This window comes from Chanos chanos, chromosome 3 (genome assembly GCF_902362185.1).
Source record: "Chanos chanos chromosome 3, fChaCha1.1, whole genome shotgun sequence".
Taxonomy (NCBI): domain Eukaryota; kingdom Metazoa; phylum Chordata; class Actinopteri; order Gonorynchiformes; family Chanidae; genus Chanos; species Chanos chanos.
The window spans coordinates 54402615-54417500 of NC_044497.1; the positions used below are offsets into that span (position 1 = coordinate 54402615).

Genomic DNA, 14886 nt, shown 5'->3' on the forward strand with positions numbered 1-14886 from the left:
GAAGAATTGTGTGCATGTGGGTATGGATGTGAAGCACTTGCTCTGATTGCATATCAGTGTATGTATGGAATTAGAGAGAGAGAGAGTAAGATGAGTCTTGTTTGTGGGAGAGGGTGTTGTGTTTTGTTTTTTTGTTTTGTTTTTCTTTTCCTCGTTTATGTGAAAAGAGTAAGGTATGGTCCCTTTGAGATGCTGTTGCTCCTTGATTTCTTTGTACAAAAACAGTGCAATTTGATGATTGTTTGCAAATATGTGTATAGTTCAAAAGTTCATGTTTGCCTACAAGTATAGATAAATGGCTTCTATTGGACCGCTTTTTTTTTGTTTGTTTTGTTTTTTTTTTGAACATTGTAGATAGCTCATTTTATTATTTGCATTTAGAAGTATAAACACATTTTAAAACCCGTTACTTAATTCTGTAAGTAATTTTTATAATTATTATGTAAGTCTATCCTTATAAGATTAAAAAAATAAAAACTTAATGTGAAATTGTCATTGTCTTAATAGAGTGATGGTAATTGTCTTTAAAGTTTGACTTTCTCTGTTTATTTAAAATCACCATACTAACGTTCATAATTTCATCATGACTTGTCCCCAACTTTGTTCAGTTATGGTCAGGGAAGAGCAATAATGTGGAATTACTGAAGCATGGAAAGTCAGTTTATTAATGTATTCATATAATATCATATGAATGACTTTCATTAATGTCAGTGACAATTATAATTTAATAAGTTGAATGATATCCTATTTCTTAATTGTAAGAACTCAATTTCTTACCTGAGTAATGCCAAGTCTTTATGTCATAAATTGAACTGAGCACTTGCTAAATGATTGCACTGATCAAAAAGAGTAGTCTGATACTTACTATTAACATTTACAAAACCAGACTTCGATGTGTTTAGTACATTTACATGCATTTCTAAATAATTTGATACATAAAATCATCACCCACCCGGTTTGTAAGGCAGCACGTTTTCACTCCCTGAATGCAAGCTAAGGAACGTAATGATCAGCGACCCCCTCAGGTACGCACGCCGTCAAGGTTTATAATGAACACTGGTTGGATTGTAGGAATGTCACTCAAGCGTTAGTGGGTGGGTCTACTTGAGTTTATCCTCCCTGCTACAGTTTTGACAACGTTTTAAACTGTTGGGTGGCAGATAGTAAAACCGTGAGGTTAGAGTCACTCTATGCACGTTTTAGATTTTTGCCGTTAACAGTAACCGGGTCGCGTGACAAAAAATTCCTTTCTAATAAAATTCCATTCTCAAACTTTAGAAAATAGCTGTTCAGTTTGGCTGTGTACTACTACAGAAGGTGAGGAGCATTCAACGAAAGCTTCACTCTCTCTCGCCCTTAATCTCAGTTATGGTAGAAGTGTTTGCCGGCCGGGCACTTGTAAACAAAGAAGGGGATCTAATCGATCCCGAGGAAGCGCTGAGAAACAAAGTGGTAGGCCTGTATTTTTCTGCGGGCTGGAGTCCAGCGTGCAGAGACTTCATACCAACCCTCCGTGACTTTTACACGGAACTGGTCGAGGAGAGCGACCCCACTGCACAGTTGGAAATAGTTTTCATTTCCTCTGACAAGTCGACGGAGGAAATGGTCGAATACTACCACGACATGCACGGGGATTGGCTAGCTTTGCCTTGGACTGATCCATTTAAACAGTGAGTATTTTTCCTGACTTTTCTGCTTTCTGTCCAGTCTGGTTGTCGATCCATTTAAACTGTCATCATAGTTCTTTATGATGACAGTTCGACAAATTCCGCGTCACAATACTTTACAGTACTCAACAGTGTTATTTTACTTTTTTTTCAGCTCTAACATTCAAAGCCACAATCCCTCTAGCATTTGGCTTTCTTTGTAAGAGGTTTAAGAACGACCGTTGTGGGGATTATGTTTAAAAATAGGCAAAATCTCTTCTCTGAACCTATATGAACACTAACAGAATAAGGTCTAGCTATTACATTACATTTCTCATAACAATCGCTCTCACTGAAGCTTCGTGTTACCCCAACAAATAGTAGAATGACATTCGATGGAAACACCCATACAAGTTTACATCATGGGGCAACTTGTACGACATTGAAGATTACCAGTGAGTAACTTAGTATTAATAATAATAACCATATATGATCTTGCGTGATTTTCTTTAAAAAAAAAAAACTGTCTGGTGATTTAAGTAAATATTAATGAGGTCAGCTCTGCTTAATCTCACAGTGAAATGAAATGTGAAACTCTCTCTGCCTTTTGCACAATACTGCACGTGCAGCTTTAATACTAAGTCTACTTATGATAGGTCCTAGCTCTCAGATTTTTTTTTTTTGTTAATATAAAAAAAAATTGTTATATTAATCTTTCTCTCTTTTTGATAAACAGAGGATTAGCAAAGTAAGAATGTCATTGTGCAGTGTAACTGCCTGTTTTGCCGTGCGTATGACAATAAAGCTCTTGAATCTTGAATCTCTCTGTCCGCAGTGAGCTGAAGAAAAGATACAAGATCTCGGCTGTCCCGAAGCTGGTGATCGTGAAGGAGAACGGACAAGTCATCACGGACCAAGGCAGAAAACAGATCAGAGACAGAGGGCTGGCATGCTTCAGAGACTGGCTGGAGGTGGCAGAAATCTTCCAGAATTTTAAATGCTAAGGAGACCTGCAAAGAGAGGAGAGAGAGGGAGAGAGAGTGTGTGTGTCAGTCGTGTGGTGAAACTGTGAAATCCGTAGGGCAAAACAGCGTTTTGAGTGAGCGCCTTGATGTTTTCTTACTGCTTTGTACAATAGACTTACCTGTTCTTGATAATATATATATATATATGTACATGTATATAAAAAGTGCTTCTGCAATCTTTTGTTATTATTTTTGTATATGTACAGTATATGTGTGTATGTTAATGGACTTGCATGTCCCTGTTCAGTGGAAAGGGTTTGAAAACCTTGTGCCGAGCATTGCCTCGGGTTTTTCTGGAGTGTAGGGGGAGAGGAGAAGTTCAGTTTACAGATAGTATTGTCATGGTGCGAGCGATTCCCAAGTGCTTCATTAAAACACCCCGAGACTTCCCCTCGAGGTTCCTTATTTTTTTTTTCCGTCAGACTCAGCTCCCCTTTGTCTTTATGTTGTCTGACACACCATAAAACACTTGTTCCCTATATAAACACAACATTCGTTCTCACACAGCCTTTCGGTCTCAGGAGAGAGTAACCTTGCTTGCATTTCGCTTGCTGTTGTCTGCGGCAGGCTACTGTCCCGCAGCCGTAGAAGAAGGTATATTGTATAATGCAGAGTCATTTCCTTTAGACCAGTGGTTCTCAACACCAGTCCTGATTAATTGATCAGTGGAATAAGGTGTGCCAGTCCTGAGCTCAGGAGAGTTAAAACAAAGACGTACAGGACACTGCTTTAGACTCTGATGCAAAGACAGTGCAAAATCCTCAGATTTCACTCAAAATGTGCAACAGAGAAGACTTTATTTGATACTTATAAACTGAGTTTTTCACCTCGTTTGATATCAATGTTGTCTGTTTGTGCAATAAAGGATCGTCTAAAATCAAGACGTCTTGTAAATGATTGTATAAAACAACTGCACAACTACACAGACTACTCTGGCGTTCGTTGACATTCGCCCCATATTACCCCATGTGTTATAATATGACATCAATGTTGTTAACCAAAAGTACCACTAGGTGGTGCTAAATACGCGGAAAAATACTGGACGGCGTCTAACAACTTAATACTCTGCGGTATCATTGGGTCAAAATCAGATACCTAATCGTAAATTCCTTCAATTTAAAGTAAATTCTGGCATCTTATTGGTCAGTTGATGATAATAATCCTTAAACGATAATACAGTCATTCTGTTTTTCATCTGACATCAAAACGTTTTTCCATTTTTATCTCCTTCAAACGGTACTCTCTAAGATGAAGTAAATACAGTCCAGGTAACTGCCGCTTCGATTCGCCATGGCGGGAGTTTCCCGAACAAAGAATAAGAATATCCTCACACCGATTCCTATTTTAAACTGGACAGTGTCCATTCAGACAATGTTCGTTCGAACACTCAGGACACAGAATGTCAAAGAGTAACTTTGTTTCATCTCTCTTTCCCTCTCCTCCTCCAATACCGTTTTGGGAGACGACGGTTAACAACACCCGCGCGCGGTACCCTTACGTCACCCCAACTCTGCGGAGCGTGAAAGGTAGCGATGTAGTTCAGACCGCCCGAAGAATGCTGGGAGCGAAGCGTCCGTTTTGACATCGGAGCTGCAGTGATCAAGGAAAATTGGTGAAGCTGTTTTCCTGGGGAGGGAGGGGACAATGTTTTAATTGACGTTTTAATTAGATTATCTGGATATCTGTACAGAGATGTGCCCGTAGAACTGAAAATCTTCAGCACAACTAAATATTTACACACAATACCAAACACTTACAATATATGTTTATGCATAACTGTGGGATATTTCTTCATTGCACTAAATAAATAAATGAATAAATAAATGAAGACTGACAAACTCCTGCAATAACACATGAAGACAGTGAAGCTGCCATACATACTCATATAAATACATATAAAAAGTGACATTTGGTCTGTGTTCCATTTAAATAGTCAAAACACTGAACGAATTTGAGAAGCTTATGTACTTTATTACACGACATTGCAAATAGACTTAGTTACACCCTGTTACTGCAAATAATGATCTAAGGTGAAAAAAAAAAAAACCATCACATACTATTTTCCTATGGTTGTCAATCAAAGGCATTTCCTCTGTCAATCAGAACAAACACTCAACACACAGTTTTATTGTCTTCAAACATCTCACTTTGTCAGACAGCAGAACTCAACTCTGTCTCTCCAATCCATATTTGGTCTGGTTCTCTCTAATCACTTGTTGCACTGCTCAGTTAAAACCAGTAACTGGCCACAGTGTCATGACACTCAACTTCTAAGTGGAGACAGAGAGGGATATCCACCTCAGTAACGAGCAGTACAGCAGCCCTGTCCTAGGAGTCGATTAATTATTATGTCTGAATCACACAAGATGTCAGACATTGCTACGACACAGTCTCATACGAAAAAGATCAACAGTGTCACAAGTACAGTTTCACTCTACGTAAGTTTCTGCTGTGGGTGTGTACTGAAGGGTAAAGGGTCTGTAGAACTGATAAGGCTGAATGTAATCGATTGTCCTAGTTTGGCGTGCTGTGTTTTTCTTTTCTTTTCTTTCTTTCTTTTTTTTTTTTTTTAAATCAAAACATGCTAAAGAAATGGGTTAGAAAACAAAGGAGCAGTAGGCTAAACTTTCAGACTGTAAATCTGAAATCTTCTTGTCACGGGTGGCCTCTGTGAGGTTCATTTATATAGATCAACATGTTGCACAAAACATAAATTAAAAAAAAAAAAACACAAAAAGATGTAGAAATATATCTTATAAATATCATCATATAGAAATGATGAATAAGTTTCGAGTCAGAAGATACAACCATGAAACTATGAGAGCAGTCATTTTCATGTTTTATTACTGAAACTGTAAACAACCTGTCACTTCCCCCTTCGGCGAATGACACACCTTGGTCATAAAAAGTACAAGATAAGGTCTAAAAGGACATCATCTCCTGACACTGCTTCATAAACTCTCCAGCATACAGCAGGTGTCTTACTTGACCCGAGCTACCTACAGAAAAAGGCTGAAGTTGTTCTGCCAGTCAAAAGATGCAGGCCTTACTCTCTTTTTCGGTACTTTTCGCATGGACTGCGTTTGCCACCGCTCAGACTCAAGGTGAGCCTTCTCGAATATTTCTCTCAGTCGCTGGATCCGAGGTTTGGAGGTTGGGGGGGGGGCTGTTTGTTAACGCCACGATTTGTGATCTGTTGGGTTATACGTACTTGTAGGACTAAAGAAGACAGCAAACTGACTTTCGGTTGCTGAACGCCATCATTTTTTCCTCAGATTTGATTGTAAACTTGCCTTAGGAATATTGAAAAAAACAAACAAACAGAAAAAACAAACAAACATAGTTCCCTCTTTGGTCGCTGGTTTAAAACAAACTAAAAAATATTCAAGTAAGAATAATTAATATCTGGGGTGGGGGGGGGAGTAATAATAAGAATAATAATGTTGACTACTAAATCATTCAATCTCACTGTGATCTTTCTTTCACAGGCCAGCAGTGCAGTATGACTGTGGATAAGGGCACAGGAGACAAAATGGAGTTCAGGTATCACTATGACCAGGACAGAGGCTTCTGCCTGCCCTTCTACTACAAAGGAGAGGGGGGCAATGACAATCGTTTTGAGACGGAAAGAGCCTGCATGGAAGCTTGCTCTTCAAAGTCTGCTGAGGTGTATCCGAAGGATAATGGTACAGTGACCAGCTTACACATTTCAGACTTCTGTTCACTGTTCAGGCACCCTGTCAGACATGTGAATGGAAAAAGTATTCCATTAACAGACAGAAAAAGACAAAATGTAAAATGCAAATGTTTATTACATTTAAAATGAGTATTGCTCTCAGTTTGTAAGTTACTGATGATGACAGATGTTTCCAACAACAATTTAAAATTAATCTCTCCCCCCCCTCTCTCTCTCGCTCTCTCTCTCTCTCGCTCTCTCACTCTCGCTCTCTCTCTCTCTCTCTCTCTCTCTGTGTACAATGTGTGGACTTTGAAATACAGAAAATTTATGTCGTCTTCCTAAGGAACATGGCAGTTGTATGGCCATGGTTGTAATGTTCTACTACAACCATGAGGAAAAGGCATGTCGGACATTTCATTACGGAGGATGTCAAGGAAACGGCAATCGCTTCGCAACCAGAGAGGAGTGTGAAAGCACTTGTCGAGGTCTGTTCTTCTCTTCTCTTCTCTTCTCTTCTCTTCTCTTCTCTTCTCTTCTCTTCTCTTCTCTTCTCGACTTTTGCTCCCCTTTAAATCCATATCTTTCTTCCTTTTGTCCATAGTCTTCATATTGTAATATTCCACAATCACTGTATTTTAATGAACTTTGTGCACTTTGAAACACAAACATGACAGAACACACTGAGGATCATAGAAACCTATTTATAAAAGAGAACAGCTGTTTAGAAAACGCTGTGAGAGAGAGAGAAAAAAACCTTTAAATAAATAAATAAATAAAATATAGGTTGAGGGTTACTCTGTGTGTACACTGTAAAAAAATGTCCATGAAATTAACAGTCAAGTGCTGTGAAATCGTGACATCAAAAAACTGTAAATACAAAAACAATGATGCAGTGTTTAATTTACAGTATTCTACAGTAAAATACTGGACCAAACACAACCGTTAATTTTACAGTGAGAATATGCTGAAGCAATCATATCTCTTTGTAGAATTTACAGATTACCGTAGTTTAAACAAAGAAAAAGTGTAATACAACAAACAGTACAATGCAGTTAAAATTATTACATGACAGTGTTAAAGAAGTGTGTTTTGTCAGTTAGATTTTTTTTTAGACAGAGAGAAACCCTATTACGTTTTGCAAATTCATATGTTACACTTTACAGATAAGAATATGGACAAATAGGCCTACAGTAAAATTATGTCAATATGAAGGGTTTAAAAAACAGGTGATGTGCCTGTTTAGAACTGAGTAGGCCTATATTTGCAAATATATGAGTAGGCTAGTAGTGTAACCTGTGGTAGTGTAACCATCGTTGTGCACACAAGCACAGTCCCGCACCGGACTCGGACTCGAGCTAACCCCCCCCCCCCCCCCACAAGTCTGCACAACGCCGGTTACTTTGCTGTTTAAAGGCTGATTGTATCACCGGATTAAATTGTTTTTGTTTTTTTTTTGTGAATTACAACAGTTTTAAACTGTAACATTTACAGGTTGTTCTGTAAAGTTGTTGTTTACATTTTACTGTATTTTTTTTTTTTTACAAACTTATTCTGCCAACTACAGCTGCCAGTTTTTTCCCGTAAAAACAGCGGATTTTCTCTGTGTAGCTGTAGTTATATCGAATATGTCGCTCCTTGAACTCGAGGATTACTTATTCCATTCCCCCACTAGAGGTCGCTGCAATATGGTTGTAACTAACTCGTGGTTTGACTGTGCTGTTGTCTTTTTCAGCGGCATCCGGACGGGGTTTTTCAGCAGAGAGGGGCCCAAGCCCTGACGAAAAAACAGCTAATATAGGTGCGAAAAAGACCTTTTCTTGTCATTTTGCTTCGAATAATGTAAAAATATAAATTTGCAGTCTGCCTTTTAGTTCTCGCCGTTTTTATGTAATGTTAGCGGCCTTTCTTCTTTTACGTCATGCTAACTTACCTCTGCGTGGTCTCTCAGGTTTGATTGTGGGCATCGTGGGAGGTTGTGTGTTTGCAGTTGCAGTGATCGCTGCTGTTGTTCTATTTGTTGTCCAGAGGTGAGGATATTCAAAGAAAGTCTGTAACTGTAAAACAGCTGAACTGAAACTATTTCATTAACTTATCATTATCCAATACACCAAAATATATATTTGTATATAACGTGTGTGGGTTTTTTTTAACTATTCAGGAAGGCCAAGACCAAAGACAGGAAGAAAGTGCCAACTGAGGTCGAGATGAACTGACCCAACGATTCTTGAGTCTGAAGTGACATCTACTAAAAAAATGTTTCCGAGTCCTTTTGTATTAATGCTTCCAGTTTTTATTTGGTTACTGAAAAAAAAAAAAAAAAAGTTAAAAAAAAAAAAGTTAAAAATGTTTTCCAGACTGTGTAATGTTTTTTGTTACGTGAGGAAAAGTGACCCTTCTTGTGAACATGAAGTACAAAATAAAACAAAAGAATGTTTAAACATTGTTCCATTTGAATAAAGAACAATTAGGCTTTCGTCTTTTTAAATTAGTAATAAAAAGATCATTTGGTGGACAGTTCTTTCCTATTCGTTGGTCAGTGTTTTCTGCTTGTCGTTGTGTCTCCATTGAGAAGTAGACAGCAGAGAGTGTGGAACACAGAGATGTGTACAATGGCAACAATTATTTCCAAAGCCCAAAATGCTGTGTTTGTTAAGGGCCAAACAGATGCTAGGATGTGGAAGCTACACTCTAACAACACGAAGTCACAGCAGCTGATGCAACAGAACTGAATGTAACATTGAAATTGAGAGCTGATAGTGCCCAGTCTGAGAAATGAAAAAAGAAAAAAAAAAAAGAGAGAGAGAGAAAAACAGTGGCACCAATGACTTCTTGTAAAAGTTGATATGCTTACTATTTTTAGCTAAACAGATGTCACAGTCTGTAAAACTTGGTATGGATGTAAAACTTAAATGACAAAAAAGACATAATACAGTCCATATTTGCTTAATTGAACTCAGTCTGAAAAGAGATTTTATTTAAAAAAGCAAAATTTTTAATTAATTGATATCACCCATTTTGATTATGAATGAATGCATGGAGATTATATGTATGATTTATGCAGAAAGTGCTTTTGTTTGCTTGTTTGTTTGCTTGTTTTGGTAATTGTCGGTTTGTATATGATGTATGTTTTTTTTGTAAACATAGATCAGTCATTGTCTTTTGTTCAACTGATATTGTTTAGAAACACATAATTTAAATGCTGCCTCTCTGACATGCCATGCAAAATTTGACTTATAACAATAAAAAGATATTATACAAACATGGATATCTCTACTTCATTTCAGTGATCAAAAATTTCAGTCATACAAAAAAAAACCTCTGTGTAATACCTGGAAAATCTGCTTTGTCTGGACTGTTTACAGAAAGTTCTTTTTTGTGAACACTATAGTCAGTCATGGACAAGACCTGGTGGAGTGAAACTGTTGCCAGGTAACAATGGAAAATAAGCTTACAACAGTAAATCCAGAATTTAACTTACAAAAAAAGAAAAAGTTGACCGTTTCTGAGAAGCCCCCACCATACACAGACCAAAAAGCTGACTCGTGAATGTGGACTTACAAGACACCCTCACAGACCTATGTATCGAAACTGTGTTAGGCCACAGTGAGTATGCTAAAGTTCAACTGCATATCAATGCCATTAATGTTATGAACTCCAGCACAACATAGTCCACTTGCCCTAATCCATAAACTGAGAGAGAAATAAGATATTATTTTCAAGACCCTGTTGACCTATTCGATGTCATTTAACAGTTCCAGGTCTGTGTGCCTTAAAAACCTAAAGCCAACCATTGAATAAAGCCCCTTTTACACGGGTTGTACTGAGGGCCAGTGTTGACCGGCAGTGAAAGGGTTAATTGTTTGCGAACGTCGGGGGGAGGAGGTAGCAGTCTGCGTTAAATGTCTCCTTTTCAATGCGCACGAGAAGGACCCGGGCGTACTACAGTTGTCACGGTGGCATCAGATAGCTCGCAAATATTCGTTTCTAGAGAGCGATGGGGGTTTTCCTTTGAGACTGAACGAGCCAGGAAAAAGTGTTTTTTTTTTCTTTAGCACATACACAGAATAAATAAATATGGAAGGGGGCGTCCTAGAAGATTTAGCAACTTTATCTGAGCTGGATGAAAAAAGTTTACTTGAATCTCTCAGTCAACGTTTCAAACAAGATCACATCTACGTAAGTGATTTCTTATTTTGTTTCGTTTTGTTTTGTTAGCTTTAGCGATTAAAACTGCTCGTATTCATACAGATTAAGTCGTGCGTACGTCACCAAACGCAGTGACTAGGGCAACTTTGATGCTGTGACCAAGAACATGCTGCACGTTTTGTTCAAATTTCGCCAAAATAGTTAGATAATTTAATGTGTCTGTGTGTGTCAGCTCTCATGTTTTACCGTGTGCTCTGTTTATATGGGCAGAAGAGTTGTGTGGCTAGAATACAGGTCGTCAGATCATACACTGATAATGATTATGAATCGGGCTTCCAATACTGCACATCTAAATGAAATCTCTATTCTAACACTGAACAACGCTGACCCGCAGCTACCCAATGTCAACGGTGTAACGTAATACGCTGTTCTCTGTCAACAAAGGCGAAGTTGTCTTGTGTTTGCTCATGGCACTCAAGATTGCAGCTTCAGTCATTGGCGCAAAACCGCAGTGAGAATACAGTTTGACCATAGACGCACCCTATGTGAGGAAGAACTATTTTGGAGCGTATGATTATTTTACGTTTAACTTTTTATGTTCTTTCTTTTTACAGACATATATTGGGGACATCTTGGTGGCGATAAATCCATTTAAATACCTTCCAATCTATGAGAAACAGGTATGATTTCCCTGTTGTAGGGCTGATCTGGATATCAGCAGTCTTTTGTAGGTCAAACGGGTTGTTATTGTTGTTGTTCTGTACGTCGTGAGACCTTGTCTCTCCTCTCCCAGGTGTCGGAGAACTACAAATGCCACGAGAAACGCTCTCTCCCCCCGCACATATTCGCTGTGGCGGACAGAGCCTATCAGTCCATGCTGGGACGTTTGGCCACGGGACCACGGAACCAGTGCATTGTCATCAGGTTTGTCCACTCATATCGTCCACACTGCTGATCGAGGAAATCAGCTATTACTGTAAATCACACTCACAGCGCTATTGCTCAATCCTGCTACCTAAGGCCCAAAGCACGGCACGTCTTACAACGCTCTCTGACCTCGCACTCGCAGTTCATCTTATCAGCTAATGAGGAAGCTCGTGATTAGCTGAAAATTGGCGCGTCAGAGTAGGAAGAAGCGTAAAATACACAGAATTGTAGGAGTGCGAGGGGCAGGTTTGGAAAATGTTGACTCACGGCTCTAAATTAGATCACTGCTCATACAGTTACAGTATGTGACAAAAGATGGTCCCCTTGTATTTCTCAGCATGTGACTCAATATTTCACAAGCAAATTAAACTTAGAACTTTACAGAAGCAAACAGCTTTTCTTTTTTTTTTTTTTTCCTCTCAGTAGTTCATTAGAGACTGGATTTCTTTGAAACGTAGTTAGAAGTAACCAGTAACCAGTCCATACCGAATGTCTTGCATGGCGGCTGTTGTTTCAGTCCACACTGATCTGCTCTCTAAATCAAGTGGATCTCTCAGAGCTCATGTTTTTCCATCTGTCTCACGGACCAGCAGAGACATGTCTGCTCTAGCGTGCCTCGATAAGTCAAGTCACGCACGATTCTCAACGAAAAGACTCTTCTCGTCTCCTTTTTGTCTTTTTGCAACCTGTTTGACAAAGATCTAGGACAAAGAGGGCTTTTTTGTTATTGTTGTTGCTGTTGTTGTGTGTTTGGCATTTCATGGTATTAATATGAAGAGCACATGTGGAAATTTGTGTGTGTGTGTGTGTGTGTGTGTGCACAGTAGTTTCTATGGCCCTGATTACAGTTCCCTGATTTGAGTGGTTGTTTGTAAAATGTCACGTGACTGATGCATCAGGTATCACAGTCAGTGTGTTCTGTAGTTCAGCCCTCTCCTAAGGCGCAGTGTGGACTCAGACTTTGCTGATCTGTATAACAGATACTTTTATTGTTTGGATACGTATATATATCTCAATGCGTTCATCAGAACCCGTACCTCACAAGTCAGCCTTTCCCTGCCTTTGAGACAATGGATTTTCATAGTTATAACTGTTTTGATCATTAATCTGTAATTTTATAAATGAGCGTTTGATGTATGTGCTCCAACACGTTAACTGTCTCCATCGCTTCACTAAGAGACCGTGTTAAGGGCAAGGCAAACACACAGAAAACAAGCAAAAACAATGCTTTTCCCCTTGCCTCACAGTCCCTGTCTCTGTGTCAGCTGCTCATGTGGCTTTCCAGGAAATTGCTACTTGACCGCAGCAGATCCAGAAAAGGAAATTAAGGTGTTATTTTTGTGATAAACACTTACGCCTGGTAAAGCACAGCTGTGCTGGGCCGAGGTTAGTTTCGCCCGATGCTTGGCCTCTCTGTTGCGGTGGATATAGTCTCTGAGACAAGCTTTCCTACTTACTGTCCTGTGTGTGACGTGGGACCGGCCCCATCGCCCCTGGTTACCGCACGACTGAAGCTGAATGAGCTCACAAGCCAGTTTGTAGGCTGTAGTTTAGGAGTAGAGAGATAGTCACCATGGCAACGAGGAGAGAATGGACTTGATGCACAAAGCGACTCTCTGAGCCAACGCGTCCATGAATACACGTCACAGGACGGAAATAACGCAGCTGTTTTTTTAACATCTGAACAGGATTGAATTCGGAAAATAATAATTAAACCCATCAGTGACAGACAGACCAGTCATCTCAAAACTTTGTAGAGATGTAAATCTCTTTGAGGAGATGTAAATCACTTTGTTGTAAACAACGTACGTGAAAAGACAAACATTTGTTTATTTCCAAGCGTTGCGTGGAAATAAACAAAAACAAGGTCACAGGTCGCCCACTTGGGCTTATTTGCAAGTTCTATTGCTCATTCAAATTCTCTTGCATTGGTTTTTCGATTGTTTGTGCTTTTAGCATGCGTATCAAGTGGTATGGAGCCACATTAAGATCTGACTATTTGAATGCCAAATGTCTCAGTCAATATTCGATCAAACCTCTGAGGCTGCTGGTAAAGTCCTGAAGTCTTTGGTTCGGTTGCTTTGTAAATTTGCACTGCTTAAGCTTGGTCAGTTTGTAAGCACTCAGTGAATGGTTGTTTTCTTTTCAAAGCGACCAGTTCCTTCCCTTCTTTTTTGCCTTATAGGGTATTACCGAAAGAACAGTTCACTAACTCACGACTCATGTTTTTTCGTTAAAACTTTGCCACTTGATAAATACATTGATTCAAAATTATTGTGGTTCTGCAGAGTTTTGGCTAGTTAATTTATGTTCAGCTGTGTAGGGTCACAAGTTATAAGTTATTTTGTTATATAGTTATAAAGTTATTTTGGAGTCAGTCACTGCAGTATTTTTAGTGATGACTCTGGATTAAGTCATTTTATTTGGAGTCAGTAAAATCTTTAGAGAAAACATCATTTATCAGGGGAAAAAAAAAAAAAAAAGTTTTATCAGGCTGTGTCCAGACAGTTGGCCACTGCTGCTGTTGACACAAGACTAAGCAGGCCCGTTCAGTGGTGTCATGTCATGTTTCTGTCCACAGTGGCGAGAGCGGCGCTGGAAAGACTGAAAGCACTAAGCTGCTTCTGCGGCAGATCATGGAACTGTGCAGGGCCAACTCGCAGCTGGAACAGCAGATCCTGCAGGTAAAAAAAAAAAACACACACTGTACTCCAACTCCTGCTCGGGAGTGAAGCTGCACGCTCAGGGAATGGTCTTACGCGAGCTCCAGGTTCACGTTCGTATAAACGAAAAGCCGTCGTCCTCTGTAGCATTGCTCGTTATTTTAGGGCACGGTTTAGATGGAAGGGTGTCTAGATGGTTGCATATTTTTGTTGACGTGTGATGGGGTGTGTGCACCAAGCGTAAACCGTGCACCACCCATTTTGAGGCAGTTTCCTTATCCACCCTGTGTTTTTTCACACGGACGTCACGGAGAGTATGATGACTTTCTCTTTGAAGTGTCCTGCATGGATAGATTTTTCTCATGCTGTTATATAGAGACGCATGATTGACCCTGTGGTATTTTAACAGCTCGCCTGTCAGCGCTTTCGCCGGAAGGACTCTCTCATGATGCTTCAAGGACATTGTTTTGAATTGTCATGTGACAGTAGAGGAACTTCTTTTTGTCACATTGAATATCAAGATGGCTTGCTCTGTAGAAATAAGCTACCACCATTCAAAAGTGATCATTTATACTACCATGCTAAAGCTAACTCCCAGCATCAGTTGTGTGGATTCTTCTCAGAGTGTTATTTGTAATGGAAAACAGAAAGGGGGTTTTCCACAAAGCAGAACTGTTGCTTCTCAGTAGGGCACATACGTTTAAACCCAAATGAAGATTGTCAGATACGTGCGGTCTTGAGCTGTCCTCCTGCTGATTGGTTTTGACTTTTGGGTTTCAGCTAATTTCTCAGCTATCTGA

At 39.4% G+C, this 14886-nt stretch overlaps 3 protein-coding genes across 3 annotated transcripts in view; all 3 read left to right on the forward strand.

Moving 5' to 3' along the window:
- The first annotated feature begins 1368 nt into the window (after positions 1-1368).
- nxnl2 (nucleoredoxin like 2) lies at positions 1369-2765 on the forward strand. Its single transcript, XM_030769845.1, has 2 exons — positions 1369-1670; positions 2482-2765. Exons 1-2 carry the CDS (start codon positions 1369-1371, stop codon positions 2648-2650), a joined length of 471 nt encoding a protein of 156 aa, XP_030625705.1. The 3' UTR covers positions 2651-2765.
- Positions 2766-6173: 3408 nt separating this feature from the next.
- tfpil (tissue factor pathway inhibitor-like) lies at positions 6174-8638 on the forward strand. Its single transcript, XM_030768072.1, has 5 exons — positions 6174-6357; positions 6671-6835; positions 8083-8148; positions 8299-8377; positions 8509-8638. Exons 1-5 carry the CDS (start codon positions 6174-6176, stop codon positions 8561-8563), a joined length of 549 nt encoding a protein of 182 aa, XP_030623932.1. The 3' UTR covers positions 8564-8638.
- Positions 8639-10424: 1786 nt separating this feature from the next.
- The window catches only part of LOC115807201 (myosin-IIIb-like), a 21001-nt gene continuing 16539 nt past the window's right edge, over positions 10425-14886 (forward strand). Inside the window, exons 1-4 of the mRNA XM_030768073.1 lie at positions 10425-10526; positions 11111-11176; positions 11290-11420; positions 14005-14107. Coding sequence (XP_030623933.1) covers positions 10425-10526; positions 11111-11176; positions 11290-11420; positions 14005-14107 — 402 coding nt within the window. The remainder of the gene's footprint in view (positions 10527-11110; positions 11177-11289; positions 11421-14004; positions 14108-14886) is intronic.